This window comes from Eptatretus burgeri, chromosome 3 (genome assembly GCF_056783735.1).
Source record: "Eptatretus burgeri isolate ZD-2024b chromosome 3, Ebu_testis_v1, whole genome shotgun sequence".
NCBI lineage: Eukaryota > Metazoa > Chordata > Myxini > Myxiniformes > Myxinidae > Eptatretus > Eptatretus burgeri.
The window spans coordinates 52261621-52288498 of record NC_140963.1 but is presented as its reverse complement, the minus strand read 5'-3'; the positions used below and the strand labels follow the sequence as shown (position 1 = coordinate 52288498).

Below are 26878 nucleotides of genomic sequence, written 5' to 3'. Positions count from 1 at the left end.
CACCAATTATATATATATATATATATATATATATATATATATATATATATATAAATATATATATATATATATATATATATATATATATATATATATATATATATATATATATATATATATATATTGCTGGAATGTTGCGAAAGACTGTGACGCAACCCGTTCATTCAAGTTGTGTAAGTGGAGCACACAGTAGGTTCAGTCCCGTTACTTTTTAGACTCCCTTTTCATAGCACGTATGACAGTTCACATACTTGAGTCAGCAGTTTTCTGTGCGATGATTTGTCCGACTGCAACATTTGCACCAGACTCCAGCCGCCGGCTTATTGTGTGCTCTGATTTTCCTCCCGTCTTGTACGAAGCTTCACTTCCCCTGCCAGTCTCCGTTTGCCTCCGCTGCACCGTCACTGTTCGCATCTGATGACGTCTGACCCAAGTGCTCATGGTTTGCTTTACTGGCCAACTCGTCCAACAGACATTTCACCCTGGCCTCCTCAAACGACAAATCCACCTTGGACAATAAATTTAAGACATTTTAGGGTGGAGTCCCGAACACCGCCATGTCTTGAATATGCCTTCCCATGGCCCATCACCTGAGAGATCCCATCCTCGTCGCCAGTTTGTTATATACTGAACAAACGCCTTCACGTCCGTATTTCAGTAAAGGAGCCGGCCCGAATTAAGGACACGGACACCGTGGAAGCCTCGTGGCTCTGATAACGCCAGTAAACACACAAAAAAAGAAGAAGACGTGCGAACATTTACAAAGAGGTTTCAATACCCATGATGCAATCAATGCTTGGATGTCATCATGGTTGACAAGCTGAAAAAGCAAGAAAAGATATGCAAGACCTAACAAGGCCAAATGAGCAGCATAACCTTCCGTTGCAGTAAGTCAGAATAACGAGTTAAGCGTGATAGATTGTGGGGCTCCTTCTCCCGTCGTTGTTAGGGAAGTGAATACAAATGTACAATCAACATAGCAACACGGTGGCACGCACGGTGTTATGGGATAGCTCAACACACACTCGAAACCCAGCATGCGGACAGATTGAAAATTCCAATTAATTAACATTATATTTGGCATGTAATCAATGGTTTATGATAATGTATGCATACATGGGTGCACCGGCCGTGGTTAAGTCGAGTCATGTGACCCGCCCATGTCAGAATTAAACCTGTTGTTCCCATTTCAGAGCCTCCGTCCCTGTTTATTGAGTAAATTATAATACAGTTGAATCTCTTCGAGCGTGAAATGTCATTGCAAAAATAGTGTCGCTTCTTCTTCTTCTTCATCTTCATCTTCATCTTCATCTTCATCTTCATCTTCATCTTCATCTTCATCTTCATCTTCTTCTTATTCTTATTCTTATTCTTATTCTTATTCTTCTTCTTCTTCGCTTTCTGATCATCCAATCGGCAAAAACTCTTGCTTGTACAGATTTTGGTGGTCATGACGGTGTAGGTAGTTTTAATTGCTCCCGCGGTTTTTTTTTCAGCCGCTCCCCACCACAATTTAACCCGCCGGTTGTGCCACGTCTATGCTTTTGATAAATTGCCTGTGAACTGTTTTTTTTTTTTTTTTTTTTTTTTTTTTGCATTTTTGTAAAAAAAACCCATATCGTGTGCAGATAAGAGGAAAAAAAATTAATAAATCAACAAACGAAGTCATGAACCTGTGGAGCCCACGCAGGAGTTTGTGGGAATTATTTCAGCGTGTTTATAATGACACACCTTCTGAAAAACGGTATTAACAGTTCGAATGTTGCAGTGTGTGTGTGTGTGTGTGTATATATATATATATATATATATATATATATATATATATATATATATATATATATATATATATATATATATATATATATATATATATATATATATATATATATATATATATATATATTTTTTTTTTTCACGGGTTGGTCATTGTAAGTATTTTATTGAAACAATCGACCTCATTTGTTTTATTGTTCCCTTTTATCACAGAATGTTTCTTCACCGTGCTTCAGGTGTTCGCGGTGATCAGTTGTTGAGAAAACAAATTGTTACATTCGGACATTTTGAGACATCTCGTGTTCAGACCGAGTCCCACGTGTTTGTCTTGTGGTGAAATGATGCGCAGATTGTTGTGAGAGCTGAAAATATTCGACGTTTTCCCTCATGTCGCGTGGATTTGCGACGTTACGGAGGATCCCTTGCGATGAGTGACGTTGAATGTGCTGGGAATGCGTTCACTTACCGAGCAGCTTGCTAGCGCTTGCCGAGCCCACCCGTTCCTTCACGCTCTCGAACGGAGTGCTTGTTCGAGTGCTTCAACCGCTTGTTCGAGCGCTTCAACCGCTTGGCGAGCACTCCGCAAGAAACTTGGTGACTGAACGCACCTGGTTTGGTTGCGCTGCACTCGATGGATACAAAATGGCTTTTAATTGCAAGTTGCTGCTGCTCGAGTCTGTGTAGTACAGTACGGTACAGTACTGTACACAGGGACTCCAACCGTGTATCCCCCTCCCCACCCAACACACTTTTTCAACTGCCCATGAATTATCTTTACCATAATAATTAATGGACCGGTGTTTGTGTGTTTTTGGTTGTCGTGCTACTACTCCAGTTCTCGGCTGATTTCGTCCAGACTCCCGACTCCAGACTCCAGACTCCAGACTCGCTCCATTATAATCAACATGACCCCCAAGTCATGTTTTGGGGTCTTTATCTTTGCCGTGGGTCTTGATGGAGGGAGAGTTGAGGTGTGTTGTGTATTGTTACAGATTTGGAAACCTTGTGCACACAAACGGCCAGAGTCCCGAAGCTTAGTTATTTCGATAAGTACGTGTTTACAGTTAGAATCCCTTTGTATAATGGGAATTACATGTGTGCGTTGCGAATTATTGTGTCGTCAGGTTTATTAGATGCTTTAACAACAACTACAACAACAGCGCGCCGTCCTGCACTTGACCCGGTCGCCATTACACACGTGTTTTTGGCTGAGGACGTGGGCAGAGACTTCGTCGCCTCGGGTCGTAGCTCCGCTCCGAGGGGGAGGGGGGCAGAGAGCGTTTCCTCCAACAAATGAGCAGAGGGCGAGCACCAGGCGCGCGCCCCAGCCAATCGGAAGGCCGCCACGAGCCGTCTGACAACCCACGGTCCAATCAGGAGGCAAGTGGCGGGGAGAAGAAGCCCCTCCCTCCTCAAATGGAGGGGTGTGGTTGTCTGGACGAGCGTTCGAGAGACTGTGATCGTGGCGATTGCGGCACAGTCTGTGCCTGTGGTTGTCGAGCGTTCTGCAGCCGGTGATCGTGGTTGAGCGGCCTCGTTCGTGGGCCACGAAGTTCGAGTCGGTGAAACCGCACTCTGCAGGGAGCTACCCGGCTCTGCCGAAAATAGACCCACGAGGTGTGTGTGTGCGTGCGTGCGTGCGTGCGTGCGTCGCCGTCCTGTAAGTAGAATTGTGTAAGTGCTTTCCTTTGCTTGTACATTGCCTGCCTTTTATTCATGATAACTCTGCTCTTTTTGTGCTCCTCCTCCCTGATTATTGTTATAAATAAACCCCTGTTAAATGTTCCAGTTCGTTGTTCGTGCTTTCCTTCATTGGCCTCACAAGGTGCGGGTTTGAGAATTAGTAAGGCCGTTTGGGCCAGTAAGTTGCCATTTGGGCCGACGGATCTTGGGTAATCCCCGCTCGGTTTACACCCGGATCGGGCTCGGTAAACGCTCCGTTCCACCCGAGGTCCGAGAATAAACCAATAAAACTTTCCCGAGGTCGAAAGAACAGACTGGCAATGCAGCGATTCTTTTAGTAAAATTGCACAAAGTCCTTTTTTTGGAAGCAGAGTGTTTGCTCATGGAAGAGCAAGAACACTGAAAGGATCAGAACTCAACAGAAAATAACCAACAGTGGAGAGAGTGGGGGAAACTCCAACAACAGTGTTGAAGGACAAAAGAGAGGGAGACTTGGCCAAATTGTTGATGTGGAGGACGACACATGGGGTGGACCAGATGGATACAGAAGCAAACTCTAAGGAAAGGAAAAAAAAAATTTGTAAGGAGGGGGGCTTGAGGTAGGGAAGGGTGGGGGTATAATGGAGTAGAAAATATCATGGTTTTGGATGGAGAATGATCTGAGATTGTGGGAAGCAGCTGTCTTGAAGACATGGAGAGAAGGAGGTGATTGAAGAGAATGTGGAAATTGGTTCCACAGTTGGAAAAAAAGAGAGGAACAAATGAGTGTGGGGTGAGCAGTGATCCTGGATTTCAATAGTTTCACCAGAAGGGGATTGATGATGGATTGTTTGACACCAGGGTGCCAGCCCAGAGGAGAGGGCAGTATTCCATCAATCTGTGGATGAAAGCCTTGTCGGTGGATAGGAGTTCAGGTGTGCCAAGGAAGGACTTTGCATGGCTGAGGAAGCCCAGTTGGCGGCTGACTTTGGAGGCTAATTAACCTCCGCCATTGAAGATCGGAGGTTACTGATTTCACCTCTTTCTGTTTGTTACTTACGAAATCTAAAGATTTCGTAAGTATATTGATCACTTCCGTTTCTGTTTGTTTGTTTGTAGGCACGATAACTCGAGAACGGAAGAAGCTACCAATGTCAAATTACACCACGTGATTCAGGAGGGTGATGGCTAGCGCCGATTAGATTTTGGTCAAAATCGGTCAAGGTCACAGTGAGGTCAAACATAATTCCATAAATTAATGTGGAGAAATGGAGTATTTTTTCTTTGCTCGACATTACGAGTTCGTTTTAACTTCGATTTTAATTTTATTTTCAGTTTTTGCGATCGCTTAGGACGCTTAAAACTCTGTTGTCGAAATTCTGGTAAAAATCGGATGTTTTGGAGACGTTTTAAGATTGTATAAAAAATATTTCACTCGACGTGTCACGGGTCGTCCCATGATGCAGTGCGCTCGAGCAGACGCGTCGTTGAGTCATGTAAAGGTTTTGCGTGTGCGCGCTGACGGTGTTTTCGATAAAGATGGTGTTTAAAAGTCATTTTTATCCCAATATAGGTTATCGTCGCATGCCTGACTCGCTGAGCCGTCGGATTATGTAAAGATTGTTGGTGGATGGCCGAATATTATGGTTTTGTGACTTTGATAAAATAATATAAAATAATTGTGTGGAGAAATGGAGATTTTTGCTTCGGTCGACGTTACGATTTTTGATGGTGTGGTACAGAATCATTGTAGAAACTTCTGGTTTGCATCGCTACCTTCTCTAGAGACAGCTTTTATTAGACAAGGTCAGAGGTCAAGTTGACAATTTCGTAAGTACCAGTCTATGACTGCTTGTTATCTTGCCAAAATGAAGTTTTTGCAAGATATGTTAGTCAGCTTGGATGTTTTTTTTTTTTTGTTTGTTTTTGTTTTTTTGTTTGTCTGTAATCACGTATCGATCACTCTGCAGAGCACAGTTATCATTGGAAATTTTTGTAACTTCGCATATCAGAGTCCTATAGAGGTCCCTTTCAGCTCATAAAATTTTCAAGGTCAAGGTCACTTTGTCGCAAATCAGGGGAGTCGACGAAACCCTTATTTTTTTGAGTAATTTTGATCGGATCGTCTTCAAACTTCATGGGAATATAGTTCATGGTCTGGCGCTCAGCTGATTAATTTAATTTTTGGTGGCGATCGGCCTTGACCTTCATGGTTAGCGCCTGAGGTCAAACATTTGACCCCAAGGTCAAATTTTCACGTTTTAGGAACCATATCGTGTCATACCTCAAATTGAACACCTCGATGAGTGCTTTCTGGATATGTCAACCTTGAGACGTTATGACGTCATTGGGTGACGTTATGAGGCAAACGCATATTTTTCATGGTTACTCTAGAACGATTCTCATCGGAATCTCTCGTCAGCAGATATTCCTCAAGGAGTCGCTCCTGGTGGATAACAGCTCTGTTCACCTCAGTGTGACCTTAAAGAAGTCACACGTGGTCACCTTTTGGCAAGATACGGGTCTTGTTTGTTTGTTTGTTTGTTTGTGAACAGTATTACGGAAAAACTCCTTGACGGATTTCGACGAAACTTGGTGGGGGGTTCGGTATGGTCCAAGGATCATGCCATTAGATTTTGGACTTTGTCCCCCCCCCCAAAAAAAAATTGTTAGAGAAAAAAAAAAATTTTGCAACTTTTTTTTTCAACAAAATTTCGATTTCTTTTTTTTGCATTTCTACATGTTTTAAGTGATTTCCAACCCCCCCCCCCCCCCAAAAAAAAAATGGAGAAAAGAACTATAACTCTGTCAGCACTGTTGACATCATATTTAAAGAATAAGATATAAGGTTCACTTGAGTGACCCAGCAGTATTGGCGGCGGAGGTTTTGCACTCTCCTGAGTGCTCCCCCTCTAGTTTTGAAATGTGGTTGGTTTGCCCAAGAAAGATTGTTGCTGATGGTGAAACTCAGGAGTTTGAATGACTCCCTCAAGAGGATTGCTAGGAAAGGAGGATGTGGTTTGTTTGTAATATGGTACTTTTGGAGACAGTGTGACATATGTCTGGATTGAAATAAATATTCCAAGTGTTTGTCTATCCCAACTCGGTCCAAATCTTTTTTGTATTTCCCTGACCTTTTGCCATTTCTCCCAGTTGTTGGTGTATATGTGTTGATATTTCTTTTAATGTATTTTTTTATTTTATTTTTTTTTGCAAACGCTGGGGCTGTATTTGTTGCTGTTTCATTTTCCTGTGCAATATCTTCTATTTGCACCTGTTTTAGGAAATTCCTTGCAAGGTGAATTGGGGGAACTTTTTACCCCACGGTGTCGAAGTGCCGCTCGCGTTCTCTCTTTTCTTGTGTGCAGTTCATTTGAACGTCTATTTCTCCATTATTCATGAACAGAATTCGATGAAAATTGACAGGCATACACTAGACACATGCGCAGGGATTAACTGAGGCCAAAGTGCATTGCGGCCCTTCGGGCCGACGAATGACCCTTTTTGGCCCATTTTCTTAAAATTGTTATTTCTCGGTTAGTAGTGGATGGAAACGAACCAAACTTGACATGTATATTCTGGAGACCATTCCCCAGGCATTAACTGAGCTCAAAGTGTGATTCTGTCCCTTTGGGCTGAGAAACGGCCCATTTGGCCCATTTTCTTAAAATTGTTATTAAAACAAAAAAACATTAAATGCGCTGGGCAAAATTAAGTCGCAAATGATGATATGAAACTAGCCTCACTTTTGTGAGCTGTTCTGGTTTCTTTTTCTGATGCGATGAAAATCTTACCAAATTTCAAAACTATCTGTCATCTGGGCTATCGCTCACCTGAGAGTTGTACGAATGAACTCCCACGGGGTATGTTCGAAATTCGAACTTGTTTCATGTTTGTTGGGTTAATGTTTGTTTACAAATCAAATCTGATAGTCTGTTGAGCATTTCACAAACTCAGCTAGTCCAACACTTGGCCTCAGTTCGTCCTCAGCTCGTCACTCTGTGCACCTGGTTGAGTTCCATCAGGCCGCTCTCTTCCTCTTGTCTCGGCAGGTACATTTATCGGGATGCACTCGATTCTGTACAACATTTTGTTTGTGGTAAAGAGTTTTCTCTTGTTTTGATGTCGAATTTACTGATTTCTTTTTGGGAGCAGTTTATTATTCCACAGCTGTATTGGACGCAGGCACTGCGAGTTCGTTTCTGGCTTTGATTCTGTTTGTTATGGAGAGGTAGGTTTTAAGAATCTGCTTCGTTCTACTTCAGTATTCTTTGGCAATTGCTTTTCGCATTTGTTTGTGACATATTTGGTGGCACTTTTCTACTCCGAGTTATTTGTATGATGCTTCGTTTTCAAACTGCTGTATTGTTGTTTCAAGGTAAATTTTTATGTTTTCTGTTTTTTTTTGTTGCTTTATCTTGTACAAATGTGCACTGAGCTAGTCCAAATTCCATTTGAATGTCCTTGGAGAACTGTTTTACTAGTTTTAGCTGTTCTGTCAATTTTTCATCAATCGGTGTGAACCGCTTTAAATCATCCATGTATAGTAGGTGTGTCACCTTTCCTGTTTCTTTGGATGCTCTTCTTTTGGTTGTTAGGGTGTATCTGTGTCCTTGTTTGTTGATGAGGTTACTCAGTGGGACCAGAGCCAGACAAAACAATTGGGGAGGAAAGACTGTCTATTTGGAAGATCCCATGCCGTGTCATCACATCTGGAATTTCCATATTTCCTTCTGAATGTGGTATTCCGGAGCTCCATTGCTTTCTCAATGAGTTAGATTATTTGGGGATTGATTTTGTGTATTTGCGTGCATTTTATCATCCATGAATGTGGGACACTGTCAACAGATTTCTAATAGTCTATCCAGGCGTTGGACAATTTGGTTCTTCACATTTTGCAATTTTCAAGTACGATCTTGTTCAGTAGTGGGTGGTCAATTGTTCCATATAAACCTCTTTGACATACTTATTGTTCTGCCTCCAAACGTCCTTGTTATGGTAGGTGATGGTACATAATTTCTGTGATGATTCCTGTTGGAAGTTTGGATGTTGTCGGGCGACATGTTGTGTTTGTTTGTTTGTTTGTCTTTGTCTTTTTAGAAATATATAGATGTTCTACGACTAATTTACAAATGTTGTCGTACAAACTTTATAGACATTCTCACATTGTAATGGTACTGTTAAGCGCACCAATATAGGTCTGATTGGCCCGAGGTCAAATGTGTCTCGTCGCCCCACCCCCATCAGGCTAATTGACAGTCATAGTCCCGCCCACCCCTCTGATCCCTTTCTATTCCTTTACACAGGAATCCTTTCAAGGTCTTCAAACTTTGATAGCAAAGGATGCTGCACCAAGTAAAACTCTATCAGATGGTCCCAGTCATTGCCATTGAGAGAGGCAGCTTGGAAATATGTTGTCTGAAGATGAATTTTATTATTGTTATTATTATTATTACCTCTGCCACCAAAGGTGAAGGAGGTTATGTTTTCACCCCTCTCTGTATGTTTGTTTGTTTATTTGTTTGTCTGTGTGCAGAATATCTCAAAGTTGTGGATGTGCTCGTCCATAGGCAGGATGAGTAATCCTGAGGATCCAACTGCAGTATCCGGGGAGTATCAATGCACCAGCAGTCAAAGCACCGTAAATACCTCAATCGCTGTGGGGCCGGTGCGAGCTCACCTGGTCCTGCAAGAGGGGAACAAACGGCTCGTGTGGCATGATGTGAAAGAGGTGTGGGGGATGTGCAGAAGAATGAACATCTAAGATCCTTGACTTTTCAAAAGGTTTTATGTTTTTTTTTTTGTTTTTTTTTTCAAATGATGCAGCTTCATTTAGCATTGTTGGTTCGGTTTGCCTTTATCTTTTTAGATGGTCGTTTGTCCTTTCGATGAAGAACTCGGTGAATATTACAGCATCATTACGGGCCAAGTTGACAACAATGCAGAAGTATGAATAATTGGGAGTTTGAGGAAATTGCAGGGTATGGTGATGTTCACAATAATTTTTGGTACTATTGAATACTGGGGTCGTTTGAAAGGGTTCCAGGAAAGAGATATTCATGATAATCTTGACTTGCAAACGGTGTTTTTTGTTGTTTATTTTAATTTTTTTTAATATATGGTGTCCCTTAATCCGACATGATGGTGCACGAGCAGCACACTGAAATACCTTTAGGGTGTCTAGTCTGGGTTTTATTCCTGGCCTGACTATAAATATCTTATTGGTGCTGCATCACAAAGTGCGCCATCTCTCGGATAGATGTTAAGTCGGATTAGTTGCTGGGCGTTAAATATCCCACTGTGTCTTTCATGAAGCATATGCAAGTTATTGCTGGCACTCTGAACATGTTACAAATTCCTTTCCTGATTTCTGCTGAGAAGGCAAAGGCAAACTACCAAATGCAATCCTTGCTGTGGAGTTGCTTTGGCAGAACAACCTGACTTTGGGTAAAGCACCAGAGGGAGAATGGAGTGGAGGGAAGAGGATTGAGTGGATGGAGGGGGAAGAGAAGATAAGAGAATATGAGAGAATGTTTCACTCGGTGACATCAACCGCTTCTTTCAATTGTCCACAACGTTAAAATATATGATTTCAGACATGTCTTAGTTTCATTCGGTACCTTGGTGGCCACATATGTGTGTGTTCAAGTGTCAAATCGGTTCATGTGAGGGGGGAGTGATCCAGCTGCTCAAAGCCACAGTCATGAATGACTGTCTGCGTAATGCAGGCCTTGTGCACAGCGTTGTCATGTAGAAGGAGCACACCTTTGGTCAAATCCTTCAGCATTTGTTCTGCGACAATTTTCACGTGTGCCTGGCTTAACATTCACTTGTGATTGTACTTTTGTGAGACGTACAGTGAATCTGAGGATTCCCCTGGCTACACAGAAAATCGATCTTGCTAAACATGGTGTGTTGGAGGGTTTATTCTTCCTTTTTGATCCAGTATTGGCTTGAGCTGGTCAAACGGAAATAAATTTTCATCTCCCGAACATTCATTGGGACCAGTGGGGGACATGTATTGCAAAGCAATTCTCGCTCTTGTTATAGTTGGGGGTGGGGGGAGGGAGGCAGTTGATCTATGCCAAAATCATGACTTGTAAGTGAATCCTATCTGCCAAGCACTGAACGAAGGTGAGCTCGAGGTGCGTCTTCAGCTCAGCCCCAATGATGTTGATGTAATTAGAACTCTGGCTATTCTTTTACCCATGGAATTGTCACACCATGTCTGTCCAACCCTGTCTTCCTCCCAGTCCACCAAAGGGATTGTCCACTGTCAGGCCATCCTCAATAGAAAAGGCAGGGTAGTGAATGGGGGTTAACAAAAAAAAGGGGGAAGGGTAGTTCAGATAATTTTGCATTCCTTGTATGTACTATACCTCTTGTATCACTTGCTTAAGGGTTGTTTTGCTGCTGTATATTGTGAAATCATGTGATGAACTTCCATGCCCTCTCCTCATGTATTGACACTGATGTCCAACATTTGCATCCCACTCTAAAAACATTTGCAGTGCACAAACTCGGGTCTCTTACGCACACCGCCCCCGGAGCGCCTGTTCGACACACTTGGAGAGGGGACTCCTCGAATGGCACCGATCCGACGTGGCGCCTGGAGGGGCACACTTCGGTCGGACGGGGTGACAGGAGGTTACAGCAGTGGAGAAGAGGTGGTGGAGGTGTTTGGACGACGCAGGGCAGCAAATGCTCGAGAGAGACAACGAGTCAGTAAAGATGATGATAATCTGTTCTTCGTGCATGGAGCTCATGCACTGTGATTCATTCATGGTGGAAAGTGCTCGACTAGACTATTTAATAGGGGCTTCGGGCACACAGAAATGGGGTAAAATGCAGAATGTGCAGCCTGTATGATGCATTTTCCTTCTCTTCATACATCGGCACTCTAAGGTACTGGAGTTGTTCGCGGTGATCTTCTACTCGTGGCATGTGAGGCTTCTTCAGAAATCTTCTTCTCCAAACCCACCAGTTAGAATGCTACCAAGTTTGAGTTGTAACATTAGGATAGGGTCCTGATGTTAAGTTGCAGAGGCCATGCTAATCACATGACCGGAAGTGTGTCAAAATGGTGGTCGCACAAATTCCTTCCAAAATATTCTTCTTTTGACTCACCAGTCAAAATGCTACAAAATTTGGGTTGCAACATTAGGGTGAGGATGTTAATTATATTGCAGAAGTCATGCCGATCACATGACCGAAAGTGTGTCAAAATGGCCGACTTAGTCAACTTTTATGAAAATCGCATTAATTCCTTTAAAAATCTTCTTTTCCAGACCCACCAGTCAGAATGCTACCAAATTTGGGTAACAGCATGAGGCCAGGGTCATGATACTAAATTGTGGAGGTCATGCCAATCACATGACCGGAAATGTGTCAAAATGGCGGACTTGGTAAATGTTTGGGAAAATCATGTAAATTCCTTCAAAAACCTTCCTCTCCAGACCCACCAGTCAGAATGCTACCAAATTTGGGTTACAACATTAGGCCAGGGCTCAGAGAAGCTCCAGGTCTAGTGGTCCTTTTTTTTCGGCCTTAAGTGTATTTGTCACATCCCAGAGTTAAGATTTTGCTACGTAGAAACCTATCTCCACTTGTATAATGGGAGTATATGGGAAAATTGGTTTTGATTTACAGAAATTCACTTTGCAGAACGTAACCCTTCAGTAAAGTGAGGGATTGCCGTGATGTTTTGGATAAGGTGGAGTAATAACCACTGGAGAAAACGGTGGTAAAACATGCAATTTATTTATACACCTTTAAACTTCCTTAAATCTTTATTAAGATTGAATTATATATTTGAACACTGTATAATACAAATTGCCTTCATAATCATTCCAAGAACCATGATATATAAATTAATATTCACTAGGGGATACGTTCCCCCAACATTCGCGGGGGATACGTTCCGGGAAAACCCCGCAAATGTTGAAACCGCGAATATGGGGGAATAAGTTCTGGGGATTTCCCGACCCACCAAAAATCCACAAATGGTGGGGTAAAATCCACGGTTGTTGGGGTAAAATCCGCGAGTATGGGGGAAAAATCCGCGATTGTTTTGTCATTGTTACAGTGGAGATAAGGGGGATAACGTTATCGGTTCGCGGCGGTTCCTGGTTCATAAAAAAGGCCACAAATGGCGACACCACCAAAGTCGGGGAATTGGCACAATGGGGACAAGGGGGGTAATGTTATCGGTTCGTGGCGGTTCCTGGTTCAAAGGGAAAAGTTTTTAAAGTTTAAAATGGTTTCGACCACCAATGCACAATTAGTTTCATTAAAGATGCTTGCAAATATAAAAAAACGACAACACCAGATACCATTTCCAATCTATTGAAGAATGCATTTTAAAGTCTCTTTGCCATACCATACTGTACCGTGAAACGAAAAAACAAACAAACAACATCATGATGTACAGTTGCATTTTTATTTTTTTTTCCTTGGAAACCTATCTCCACTTATATAATGGGAGTATATGGGGAAAATTGGTTTTGATTTACAGAAATTCACTTTGCAGAAGGAATTTGCAGAACGTAACCCTTCCGTAAAGTGAGGGATTACCGTAATGTGATGTTTTTTTTTTTTAATCAAACAAAAACAGCACATGTAACTTTGCAAAATGATGAGGATGGAGATGTGCCGTTCAGGTCCATGGGGTGGCCAGGAGCGTTGTCAAGCAGCAGGAGTACCTTGAATGAAAGGTTCTTTCCTGCCAGGTACCTCTACTTGAGGCACGAAACTGGTATGGATCCAGTCCTTAAAAAGTTCAGACGTCACCCACGCCTTCCTGTTTGCCCTCCAGTACACGGGCAGTGCCTGCTTGTTTTCGTTCTTCAGCACACATGGGTTCAAGGAACGGTAGAGCATCATTGGACTTGTACCATAAAGTCCCCTTCGGGGTTTGCGCAGAGGAGAAGGGATACCCGGTCCTTTGTGGCCTTGAAGCTGGCTCCGTTGCTCTCACGCTGTGAGATGAACGTTCTCGTCGGCATCTTTTTCCAAAACAAGCCAGTCTCATCAGCATTACAGACCAGCTCTGGCAGGTACCCTTTCTCCTCGAAGTGCGTGAGTTCTGCAGGGAATGCCTTGGATGTGTTGTGGCACGCTCCGCTACGAGCTTGACACATGCATTGTGGATAACTGTGGGGGGGTGCGTAGTCTGCTCATTGTTTGTGGGGGATTTTTATAGGTGATGCTGTATTTGGCAGCTGATAATAGATGTGGTGAGCGATGTCATTGTGTAATTTGTCGGTATGTAACTCGCTGCACTAATAGATATGCTGAACGTTTCCATTCTTTAACTCACAGGACATGACGTCTTTCCTATGTACGGGTAGATTATGCTGAGCATTTTCAAAATGTTACAGCTCAGATGGTGCTGTTCGTAAGAAGATGGTAATTTACACTAAGATTAACTGAATGTTTCCATTGTGTAATGTCCATATGTGGTGACCAATTAATTACTAGATACATCAATAGATGCTGTTAGTGTTTTCATTCTGTAAGGAACTCACAGGGGATGACGTGTTGCACTGGTGAGACATCCCACAAAACTATGTTTATCCCGTGAAGCAACAATACACGTACAGGAAGCAGGTCATATTCGTGGCTCGTGGAAGATGTGTTTTTTGCGTACGTACAGTATTGTACTGTATGTACATCTCGCTGCTTTGTGTGTGGCTCATGGAAGATATGGTTTATAACTGTTAGACATAATATTGCACCAGCACGATTTTTTTATACGCTCTTTAATATCATTTTTTTTTAAATTGAAGTACAGTACTGTATATACTTGAACACTTTGTGAGGCCTCAGGCCCTCATCGAGAATATTGTGTGTAGTTTTGATCACCACAAATCAGGAAGGACATATCTGCCATTGAGAGGATTCAGCACAGGGCTACTAGATTGATTCTGGGCCTCCCTCGATTAACTATGAGGAGCGGCTGAAGGAGACGGGGCTTTATACATGAGAAAGGAGGTGGTTCTGAGGTGATATGATGGAGATGTTTAAGATAATGAAGGGTATAGACAAGATAAGTGCAGAGGAATTATTCAACACAGTAGACAGTGATAGTGTTACGAATTTGGAAGCCAGGAGCACTCAACATACAGGTCCTACAGAAGTTATATCGGTAACTATGTTTTTAGTTAGGGTCCCCATCCCTCGTTTAATGGGTGAATAAATATACATGCGCTGCGAGTTATTTTGATAGTGAGGGTTTTCCTTTATTTTTACACCACCAACATCAACTACAACAATGCCAGCATCATCCTCACCTTCACCTCGCTCTGGCCGACGCCATGGTGGGCGGAGTTCAAGAAGGAGCCTCGTGGCGGCCCTCGACCAATCGGCGTGCTACGAGTGAGGTGGCCGCTGCTCAGCCAATCAGACCCCGCGACGGTGAGAAAGGCGGTCTGCGTGACGTCACCACGCCCCCGGGCCAATCGACGAACTTGCCGCTCGTTTTGGCCAATGACAGGGCGACGAGCGATTCTGCGTGCCAAAACCGTCCAGTGAGGGGGAGGGCGGAGGCGGCCCTTCCCCCCCTGGAGAAGGGTGAATAAGGTTGCGGCGCAATCGGACTGAAGAGAGTTTGAGATAGTTGATGACCATCGAGCAGGCAAGGTTGCGGTCAATCTGACGGGCAGGTTGAACAAGTGTGGAGTTATCATCCCTCGCTTTGACGTTCAACTCAAAGACTTGGAGAAGTGGCAGATAAACCTCCTGCCTTCTCGACAGTTTGGGATACATAGGAGAGTTTTTGGTTGTCGGGACGAGTGCTGACAGTGCTCTCGACTCGGCTCGCGTCTCGCTGGCGCCTGGTTCGTCCATCGTGTCTCGCTGGCGCCTGCGTCTTCTGACCGCCTTGCGACGCTGGTCTGGGTCGCTCGTCTCGTCGAAGACCGCACGAGGCGGGAAGGTCCATGTCCTTATGGGTATCTGTGTGTGTGTGTGGTGTGTGGTGTGTGTGTGTGTGTGTGTGTGTGTGTGTGTGTGTGTGTGTGTGTGTGTGTGTGTGTGTGTGTGTGTGTGTGTGTGTGTGTGTGCGTGTGTGTGTGTGTGTGTGTGTGTGTGTGTGTGTCTGTATGTCTGTCTGTGGGCCCATCTGTAAGTGGAAATCGTTAAGTGCTTGCTCTTTGTGCATTGCATTTTCTTATAGTCAGATAGCTCTGCTCCTTGCGTGCTCCCCCCATCCCACCATTATAAATAAACCCATGTGTTAAATGTATCAGCTTGTTTCTGTGTTTCTTCCATTGGCCTAGCATGGCACGTGTTGGTGAATTACAAAAGCTGTTGCCGCTGTAAGTGTACATTTGGACCGACGGGACTTCGGCAACCATCCACACGGGTCGGGCACGCTAACGGCTCGACTCGTACGAGTGCCATCGAGGGTGTGAATACTCGGAAACTCGCCACGTGGATCTCTAGGTATTTTGAAGATTGGCAAATAACCCTGTACCACGTGGTGGATTAATTGATGAATCACGGTCCGGTAAGGGACCCGTACCCTCGGAGTTTTCCGAAAGGTACGATCTCGATTCCGGGTGTTCGGCAGAGTCGACCCTACTGCACCACCTTGCGGTCGTTCTCGCAACCGACACCCGGTCCGCAACAATAGGACCAGGGGCCGTAGCCTGAGAGTAAAGATGAGGAGGGTTTTGATCATTGGTCCCCAACCTGCGGCCCGTGGGCCGCATGCGGCCCATGGAGCCCTATACTGCAGCTCGTGAGGACTTTTCAATCAAAACACATTTCCATGTAGCAATTTTAAAGGGGTTTACACAATGCCACTGCCGGCCGGCGCCGTGACCTGAAAAGCCTTACAGTGGTCATTGGCAATGTCAACTACATTTGTGTGCATGCTCTCAACCACCGTCAGTTCAAGGAGCTGCTGCAGGAGCTTGATGCAAACTACGGGGATGTCCTGTACTTCTCGGCCGTGAGGTGGCTGAGCAGGGGCCGCACTTTGAGTTGAAGGATGAGCTGGCCATGTTCCTGGGAATGAAGGGCCAGCCAGTCGGTCACTTCTCAGACTCCCAGTGGCTGGATGACCTCGCCTTCCTCGTTGACATCACTGAGAAGCTCGATGCCCTCAACATCTCCATGCAGGGTGGAGGCAAGCTGGTCCACAACCTCTATGGCTGCATCCAGTCCTTTGAGAACAAGCTGGAGCTGTGGGAGTCACAACTGTGTGCCGGCCGACTCGACCACTTCACTGCTCTGCAGGGCCAGCACGGTGAGGATGAGACCATTTTTGATGGTGAGAGGTATGCTACAGAGGTGGCCCGTCTGAAGAAGGAGTTCGAGAAACGATTCCAAGACTTCTGCAAGCACAAAGTCAGCTTCGAGATCTTTGCCATGCCCTTCTCATTCAATCCCTTGCAAGCCCCAACGGACCTGCAGGAGGAGCCGATCGAGCTGAAGAGTGACGTCGACATCAAGGCCCAGTTCCTGGAGAAGGAACTCCAGGAGTTCTACAGGGGGCTACTCAGCCAGACCTTCCCCAACCTGATCGAGCATGCCCAGAAGTTGTTTTCCATGTTTGGCAGCACATACTTATGCGAGCAGTTCTTCAGCAAGCTGAAGTACTCCAAGAACAAGAACCGAAACGCCTTGTCCGACATGCACCTGGAAGACACTCTTCATGTTGCTTCCTCCCATCTGGTGCCCGACGTCAACTCGATCCTGGGAGAGCAGAAGCAGTATCAAGTTTCTCATTGACTCTGAAAAAAATGTATCAAGTTTCTCATTGACTGAAAATGTTTCTCAGTATCAAGTTTCTCAATAAAATGCATCAATTTTTTTCTGGCCCCCAACATCCTTGGGAGTAGTGAATGCGGCCCGTGGGATCAAAAGGTTGGGGACCACTGGTTTGGATGGTAGTAAGACAGGGGTCTTTCACTCAGAGAGTAGTTAATGCATGGAATGGTCTCCCTGGAAAGATAGTGGCAGCAGAAACAGTAGACGAGTTTAAATTAGAATTAGATAGTATTATTATTTACATACTTGTACAATTATTTTGTACACTGATTTTTCTTTTTTAAAATTAGATTCTTTTTTGTATACCGATTGAAATTGTGGATACTGATGTACTCTAAGGCACTATTCCAGGAAAAGGCACAAAAATGTCTGTAAATGGAAATATCTGTGAACAAAAGTCAGACTGTGGAGCCTCGCTCCTGCTCATGGAGTGCCACACGGCCAAAGTCAATGTTGTTGGACATAATATTGCACCGGCATGATCGCTCCACTCATCAGGAGTGGTTTATTCTCGGGTTTGTATGCTTGGTGTTGGCTTAATGGATAGGGTGGTGGGCTTGGGATCCGAGGGTCCTGAGTTCAGATCCTGCTCAGTCGTTGAATTAATACCAGGTGGGGTTGACTCAGCCTGTCATCCTTCCGAGGTCGGCAAAATGAGTACCAGCTTGCTGGAATGATTGAGCCATTTGAGTATCCTGCGTCGGACTGGCGACCCATCCAGGATTATGGCAAATAGCCCAGGAGACTGCTTAGGCAGCACCGATACTCTGTACAGAGTATGATCCCGATGGATGGATGGATTCTCGGTTTTAACGGTCTACAGCTGGGGTACAGTAGTAGGAAGTACAGTGCCTTCAGAAAGTGTTCACACCACATTTCACATTTTGTTGTGTTATAGCCTGAATTTAAAATGGATTAAATAGAGATTTTTTTGTCACTGATCTACACATAATGTCAAAGTTAATTTTTTTTTTTTTTTCACAAACTAATTATTTAAAAAAGAAAAGCTGAAATGTTTCGAGTCACTAAGTATTCAACGCTTTTGCTATGACACTCCAAATTGAGCTCAGGTGCATTCAATTTCCTTTGATCATCCTTGAGATGTCTCAACAACTTGAATGGAGTCCACCTGTGGCCAATTCATTTGATTGGACATGAATTGGAAAGAAACACACCTTTCGATGTAAGGTCCCACAGTTGACGATGCATGTCAGAGCAGAAACTCTACCATGAAGTCCAAGTCTGTAGAACTCTGAGATAGAATTGTGAGAAGGCATAAATCAGGAGAAGGGAATACAACAATTTAGAGAGTGTTGAAAGTTCCCAAGAGCACAGTGAGCTTCATCATTAAGAAATGGAAAGAATATGGAACTACCCAGACTCTTCCTAAAGCTGGTCTTCTGACCAAACTGGGCAAGAAGGATGTTGGTCAATGAGGTGACCAAGAACCCAATGGCCACTCGGAGAACTACAGAGTTCCTTGGCTGGAATGGGAGAATCTGCCAGAAGGACAACCATCTCTGCAGCACTTCACAAATCTAGACTTTATGGGAGAGTGACCAGATGGAAGCCTCTACTGAGAAAAAGGCACATGACAGCACGCCTGGAGTTTGCAAAAAATCACATGAAAGACTGAGAGCATGAGGCAAAGGATGATGTGGTCTCCTAAAATGAAAATTGAACTCTGGCCTGAATGCAAAGTACTATGTCTGGCAGAAACTGAGCACAGATCATCACCCATCGACCACCATCACTACTGTGAAGCGTGGTGGTGGCAGCATCTTGCTATGGGGATGCTTTTCAGCGGCAGGGACTGGGAGATTTGTAAGGATAGATGGAACAATGAATGAAGCCAAATACAGGCAAATCCTTGAGGAGAACCTGCTTCAGAGTGCAAAATACTTCAGACTGTGGCAAAGATTTAAGATCCAACAGGACAATATTCCAAAGCGACACTGGAATGGCTTCAGAACAAGAGTGTGAAAGTGCTTGAGTGGCCCAGCCAAAGCCCAGACTTGAATTCCATTGAGAATCTGTGAAAAGACTTGAAGATTGCTGTTCACCGACACTCCTCATCCAACTTGACAGAGTTTGAACAAATCTGCAAGGAAGAATGGGAGAAAATTCCCAAATTCAGATGTGTGAAGCTGATAGACATACCCAAGAAGACTCGAAGCTGTAATCGCTGCCAAATGTGCTTCTGCAAAGGATTGACTCAGGAGGCTGAATGGTTATGGAGATTGGATATTTCTGCATTTCATTTTCACGAACTTTGTAAAAATTTCTAAAGACATGTTTTCACTTTATTACATTATGGGGTATTTTTTGTATATTGGTGACAAATATTTTTAATATTATCCACTTTAAATTCAGGCTGTAACACAACAAAATGTAACAAAAGTGGAGGGATGTGTGTACTTTCTGAAGGCACTGCAGTTAACATTATTATTTATATACAAGAAAATCAGACACAGGTGGAGACCATTCAGCCCATCATGCCTGTGTGACATCAACAACACACTAATTTATCAACACAAGATCCAAAGAAGAAAATGCAAAAAAAAAAATTTTGTGTTTTGTGAGGTTTTTTATCGATTTATTTTCAGTTTTTGTAGTTTTGGGTTGTTTTTTTGCATTTTTGTATTTTTTGAAAAAAAAAAAATTTTTCTTCCCCTCAGGGGAGGGGACATGAGCTTGGTTAAAATACACATCAACCACACAACACCCCTTGACGAGGCCCCTCACCAACAGCACTCCTTACACGTGCACACAATCACCCATCAATGCACAAGCTACCTAACAGTCATGCCAACATCCCCATACCCCTTGATCTCCATAACTTCCAGGTACCTATCTAATTCTAATTTAAACTTATCCACTTTATCTGCTGCCACGACCTTTCCAAAGAGATTCCATGCATTAACTACTCTCTGAGTGAAAGTCCCCTGCCTTACTACCGTCTTAACTCTCAGGCTATGGCTCCTGGTCCTATCACAGTCCACTCTGTTGAATATAATTAATCTGCACTTATTTTATCGATATCTTTCATTATCTTAAACATCTCCATCATATCTCTCGAAACCGCCTCCTTTCAAGTAAGTGAAGCCTTGTCTCCTTCAGCCGCTCCTCATAGTTAAGTCTAGCTAGGCTCAGAATCGATCTAGTCCTGTGCTGAACCCTCTCTATGGCATCTATGTCCTTCCTGAATTGTGGTGTCTAAAACGGCATGCAATATTCTAGATGCGGCCTCACTAAATTCCTGTACATTATTAACACCACCTCTTTTGATTATAATGATCCTCCCCCCGAATACAACCTAAAACCCGATTTGCTTTACCTATAGCTGCCTGGCACTGTGCTGCCTGCTTACCTCCTGTATCTATTACCACCCCCAGATCCTTCTCCTGTGTGACATGCTTCAAAATTACTCGTTGCATCATGTAATCTCTATTTACATTGTTCTTTCCCATCCCCAACACCTCACACTTGCTCAGGTTAAATTCCATCTGCCAATCTTCTGCCCAATCTATACAAGTATCAATACTTTCCTGTATCTGATTACCACCCTCTTTACTATCCACCTCACCTCCAAGCTTTGTGTCATCTGCAAATTTGGAAAGCTTTCTCTTCACCCCACTATCCAAATCATTGATGTAAATAATGAATAATAATTTAATCGTCCGAGTACTGATCCCTGAGGTACCCCACTACTTACATCCTCCCGCTCAAAACCACTTTTTACTTCCTACCACGAAGACAGTTTGCAATCCAATTAGCTACCTGACCAGCCACTCCACAAGCCCTCACTTTGGCTAACAACCTCCGATGTGGTACCTTATCAAATGCCTTCTTGAAGTCGAGATGTACTTTGTCCATGGCCTTTCCCTCATCCATCCAATCATATGCTGCTTCATAGAACTCTAAAAGATTTGTTAACCAGGAACTACCTTTGGTAAACCCAGGCCGACTACCTTTAAATAGTTTGTATTTATTTAAATGGCTCCTCATCTGGTCCCAAATTGACATCTCCAACACCGTCCCCACAACTGAAGTCAAACTAACAGGTCTATAGTTTCCCAATTCTTCTCTGGATCATTTCTTAAATAATGGTGTTACATTTGCTACTCTCCAATCCTCCGGTACCTGTCCGGACTCCAGGGAACGATTGAAGATATCCGTTAATATCTCTCTTACCTGCTCAGCCACCTCCCTCAATACTCTCAGGTGCATATTATCTGGACCCGGAGCCTTATCTACTCTTAGATTACCGAGCTGTTCCTTTACTTCCTCCACTCCAACCTGGATCTTCTGTAAAAGCCCTTTCTCACCTAAACTGAAAGTTGATTTGATTTGATGTGCTGTATTCTTTATGGAGTATTGGTGCTACTGAAGCAGTTTCTTTGCAAGGGTTACACTGAGTGCTTTGCCATTGTCTTCGCAGCATTGCTCTATCCTTGAAATGCTGAGCTTCAAGCAAGGAAGCAGCATGTACTTTTTTTTAATTTAAAGTCTTTGGTATGACTTGGCCAGGAGAGAGGGGAAGCTTGGACTGTACCGGTGGGACATCTCTCCCTCAGCCAGGACAGAGGTGAAGCTTGGACTCTGCTTGGTGGTGCGTCACTCCCTCAGCCAGGAGAGAGGTGAAGCTTGGACTGTGCCATTGGGGCATCACTCCCTCAGCCAGGACAGAGGTGAAGCTTGGACTGTGCTGGTGGTGCATCACTCCCTCAGCCAGGAGAGAGGTGAAGCTTGGACTGTGCCATTGGGGCATCACTCCCTCAGCCAGGACAGAGGTGAAGCTTGGACTGCACCATTGGGGCATCACTCCCTCAGCCAGGACAGAGGTGAAGCTTGGACTGTGCTGGTGGTGCATCACTCCCTCAGCCGGGAGAGAGGTGAAGCTTGGACTGCGCCATTGGGGCATCACTCCCTCAGCTAGGAGAGAGGCGAAGCTTGAACTGTGACAGTGGAGCATCACTCCCTCAACTGGGAGAGGGGCTAAGCTTGGACTGTGACAGTGAAGCGTCACTCCCTCAACCGGGAGAGAGGCGAAGCTTCGACTGTGACAGTGGAGTGTTAATCCCTCAACCGTCAGAGTCGAAGCTTGGACTGTGACAGTGAAGCATCACTCCCTCAACCGGGAGAGAGGCGAAGTTTAGACTGTACTGGTAGGGCATTACTCCCTCAACTGGGAGGGAGGTGAAACTTGGATTGTGCTGGTGGGGCGTCACTACCTTAGCTGGGAGAGAGGGGAAGCTTGGACTGTGCTGGTGGTGCATCACTCCCTCAGCCAGGAGAGGCAAAGCTTGGATTGTGCTGATGACACGTCACTCCCTTAGGCGGAAGAGAGGGGAAGCTTGGATTGCGCATAAATAAATAGCTCGTACTGCTCACTCGTTTCTTATTTAATTGATTTATCTCCTTTCAGAATGCTGGCACAATCCACTGTACAAGTAATTATACGTAGGTTGTGTGATTCCGAACATCCCTGAAGTCCATCACCCAACCTTAAAAATGCCATGAGGGATTTGAACCTGCAGCTACATTCCCTGGACCCAATCTCTTCACCCCCCCCCCCCACCCATCGCCAACAACCATTGCTTCACACTTTTGGGCTCGTAGTTGATGAGCAGTCATTTTCACTTTAGTGCCCACAAAACTAAATGAAAGGGCACTTTGGTGCTCATGATATTCTGATTCTACAATGAACACAGCTCATTTTATATACTTGTGTCTCTTTGCTCTAGGTCAGTGACCTGAATCGAGGCTTTTCCCACCTGCGTCGTCTGGTTCCTCTGGTTTCCATAAACCAGAAGCCCAACAAATTGGACACCCTTCGTGCCACTATTTCTTACATCCACATCCTAGAGCAGGTGCTGGAAACTGGGGAAGGTTGGAACCTGGTGGGAGAGGGACAAGTTAATGAGCCTCTTGATGTGTTGGTAAGTCTCATTTTATTTTGATTATGAGCCATATGCATTATACGAATGCAAGTGGGGAGAGTGAAGGCACAAGTAAGGGAATAGAAGCCAACATCAAACCTTTCCTCTTTTTCAAACAGCCTGATCTCTGACCATCAGTTTGGATTCCACCCTGGTCACTCAACTATGGACATTCTGCTGATTCACAGCAATGGTTGGAAGTGATTAACCTCAAAGAAGAGATCAGCACCCTCTCCCTGGACATGTATCGAATTCCCCTAAAATATCCTTCCCTCATCACATGTTTTATACAGTGGGATTTAGGCTCGTGGAATAGCCAGGTAACAGAGGCTGAAAAAAGAAGGCAACATACAGACAGTGGGTTAGTGTAGCCACCGTTGGGCAATAAAAAATAAAGGGAATAAATGAACAGGATAAGAGGATAGGAAACTGCATTCTGCAAATTACAAGAGGAATGGGTTTTGTAAGGTTAATCGGTAAGGGGTAGAATATCGTGGATATGTATGGGGGATGACATGAGATGGTTGTGCACCACATTTCAGAAGCCCTGAAGGAAAGAGTGAATAGTCTTCGGAAGGCAGCAACACAAATGGGAGAAAAAGAGGAGAGGTGTGTGGTAAGCCTGGACTTTTGCAGTTTAACCAAAAGAGGGTTAATTGAGGACCACATGCATCTTGGAGCTAGGAAAGTCAGAGGGCTGAGAGAGCAGGTGGTACATTGGAGGAGGGATGGTAACAAACAAAGGCCTTTGGGATGTGAGGGCAACGGGCCTTGTGCTTCAGCCTCAGGGTGGAGGATGCCAATAATCATGAGAGCTTGGAATTTCATGGAATCCAGGTAAGAGGCATGCAATGCAAGAGCCTCATCCCTTAGACAAAAACAGTGCTCGTTTGAGTTATGGACAAAGGCCCTGTAGGCTGTGAGCAATTCAGATTTTTCAAGGAATTCTGTGGAACAATTTAGGATGCCATTGTGCAGATAGCTTTGCATGCCAGCTTTGCTTGGGAGGTTATGGCTTATGGTGAGGCCTACAAATTTAAGAGGCTGAACTTCTCCCAGTGGCTGACCAAGGAATTAGACGTGTTCCGTTTTTGAAACAAGCATCGAATCAATTCCAGAGCAGCAGAGAGTGATTCAGCTGACATCTACCTGCTTGTGGGATCGGGGTACTGTGTGATGCAATGTTGAGTCATCTGCAGAAAGAAAGGATTTTCCAGAACATTAGTGGGGTTGTTTATGTAGATGAGGAACAAAAATGGACCCAAGAAACATGCCTGGGGAACTCCAGCCTCTATTGATAGAGGAAAGAACATACCATTGATAGCAACATGTTGACTGCATGGGTCAAGAAGTCAGAAAGCAGGGTATCAAGGTGGCCTTGTATTTTGCTTCAATCTGACTTCATTTGTTTTAACTTCAAGTTGAGAAGAGATTGAAGCAAATGAGGTAGGTAGGGAAGAGAAATGTTTTGGGGTTAAAAATTTCTCCCATTTTTGCACATGCATAGATGGCCTCTCCCCACCTCTAAAAAAAAAAAAATAAAACAATACCCAAATACGTACATGCTAATGTAGCTTCCCTTCTACCCCTGCATTCACATTTACTCACAATGTAGTTCTTTGTTTTTGGTTGAGTAAAGAAAACTGAAATTATTCTCTGTGGATGCAATGTCAACTGGTTAGCAGCTGGTTGATATATTAGCTGGCGGTTCATGTCTCTGCTCTCCACCTTTGGTACAAACCTGCTTTGACTTCTCAGATTATATTTTTTCTCCAAAATAAATGACTTTTGCGTTCCTCGGTGTACATTTGGCTTTTCTGCTGCAGTGTGAAGGGGAGGAGGAGGAGTGGTGGTTGTGAATCACCTGCAATGCCACCCCATGCGACTGCACCAACTTTATCTCGAGGGGGGTGTACCAACCCAGTGGTTATGTGGACTGTTCTGTCTGTATGTAGTTGCCTGCAGCAATCAAGAGACAAATCCTTTCCGATTCTTGTTTCTTGTCGTACAACTATTCTTTTTCGATTCGAGCAAAGAGCCAGATGTGTCCCTGCTTGCCAAGCAGTCTCAGTTCCCTCTGCTGCTCCCTTGTCTTCTCTACAGAGCCTAAAACTATCAGCCACCCCTTTATTTGGCTTGAGTTGTGATGTTATCCCTGGAAGAAACCAGTTGTTTAATAACCTGATTTTTTTTTTTTTTATTATATTTTTTTTTTGACATGTTCTGCTGAAACGTTGCGATTCTTGTGTCATTGCTGTTTATACCATTGGCAAAACTTTGGTTCATTGTTTGTTTCACTATGTCATTTAATTTGTACTTTTCCCAATGTATGGCTCATTGTTGTATTAAGTGCATTCTGGGTAGTATGGAATCTGCCTTCAGTGGATGGTATTTTGAGTTGCATTGATCATTCATTCATTCATGGGTCACAAACAGCCTGAGTTTGTAAACCGGTCATACCTCTGCTGTCTGTCCCATAAATATACATCTTAGGCTGTTGTTTCGGCGTTTTTATTTTATTCTATTTTTTTTAAGGCTCTCAAACTTCTGCATTGCACTCCATGATACATAGCACTCCACAACTGCGGCAGACTTCCTACTCATAGAAATGGTGGTGCTTCTGATGTCCACCAATCTTTGCGGTTGGAGTCCACAAGGCAGTTTACTGTTTTTGAGCTGTTTTCATTTCAAATCGGTGGCCTCTCCACCTCTTCAGAAAATTGTATACAGTACCACTTTGCAGAGACCATGGACTAAACAGTTCCTCAACCATGCAGCAGCTTGGATGAAACCATTATCAGTTGACTTTCAGAAAGTCGCATCTCCTTCGTACCACAATATATTCTATTCCAATCGATGTAACTATTCTGAGATTTTCCAAACTGTGAGCAAAGCTGACTTGAATTGCTCACAGCGCTGCTGGTGACGTAACTGTGGAACCATTTGTAGGCATGACGAGCCATTGCAATCCTGCTCTCCAAGCCGTCTTGTTGTGACACTTCTAGTAAATGACTTTTGATGCTACCCACTTTCCTATTGTGGTCCTTGTTTTTCTTGAATGCAAATTTCAGCTTTGCAGTTTATCCTGACATTGCTTCACAGAATGATGCACGCCCTTGGATAACAGCTGTGCTGAAACGTGAAGGAGCACCTTTTTCATTCATTGCACTTGATGCTAATTCAGTCTGAGGCATCAGAAACTCTTTTATCTTTAAAGAATGCCAATTTTCTGCATCCTCAACTTTGTCTTCCTTAGTGTTAAAGGAAGCTTGGAACTTGACAGAGGGATGGGAAGCTCGGAGCATGATGTCACTGTTCTGATGAAGTGTCCCACCAGGCCTGGTTGAAGGATGAGTTTTCTTGCAGAAGGTAGGATGTTGGTGGAGGAGGTGACACTTAGGACTGTTCTAGAAAAGGAACCTCTTGTGTTGCCAACTAGGGCAAACTTTCTAGCTGGCTCTTCCAAATGTAGGTCTGCTGGCTGGTTTACTTGGAACATTGTTCAACATTGCTGCGTGGATTTCTGTCCTCAGGTGTCCCATACATGTTAATTTATTTGCTTTTGTAACTTTTATTTTTTTTACACATAGTCAAGGTTCATGGAAGAGCTAGAACACAGAACAGATCAGAACGCAATATAACAAAAAGGAACAGCAAAAAGAGAAGGGGAAATGTCAGAAGCAGGGCCGATGGAGAAAATAGACGGAGACAGACACAAGGGATGC

General features: G+C 44.0%; 1 protein-coding gene across 7 annotated transcripts; it reads left to right on the top strand.

Annotated features, from left to right (window-relative positions):
• The first annotated feature begins 1601 nt into the window (after nt 1-1601).
• Nucleotides 1602-26177, top strand: FIGLA (folliculogenesis specific bHLH transcription factor). 7 transcript variants are annotated; one of them, XM_085873321.1, is made up of 7 exons: nt 6875-7487; nt 7591-7666; nt 9006-9166; nt 9305-9382; nt 10947-11156; nt 22959-23153; nt 24980-26177. In XM_085873321.1, the coding sequence occupies exons 3-7, from the start codon at nt 9011-9013 to the stop codon at nt 25010-25012; spliced, it is 672 nt and encodes a 223-aa protein (XP_085729447.1). In that variant the 5' UTR covers nt 6875-7487; nt 7591-7666; nt 9006-9010; the 3' UTR covers nt 25013-26177. The 7 variants fall into 7 exon arrangements, with proteins under 7 accessions (XP_085729442.1, XP_085729441.1, XP_085729445.1 ...); XM_085873318.1 differs by having other exon boundaries at nt 6876-7487; nt 8972-9166; XM_085873316.1 differs by lacking the exons at nt 6875-7487; nt 7591-7666 and adding an exon at nt 1602-1744 and having other exon boundaries at nt 8972-9166.
• Nucleotides 26178-26878: the final 701 nt, after the last annotated feature.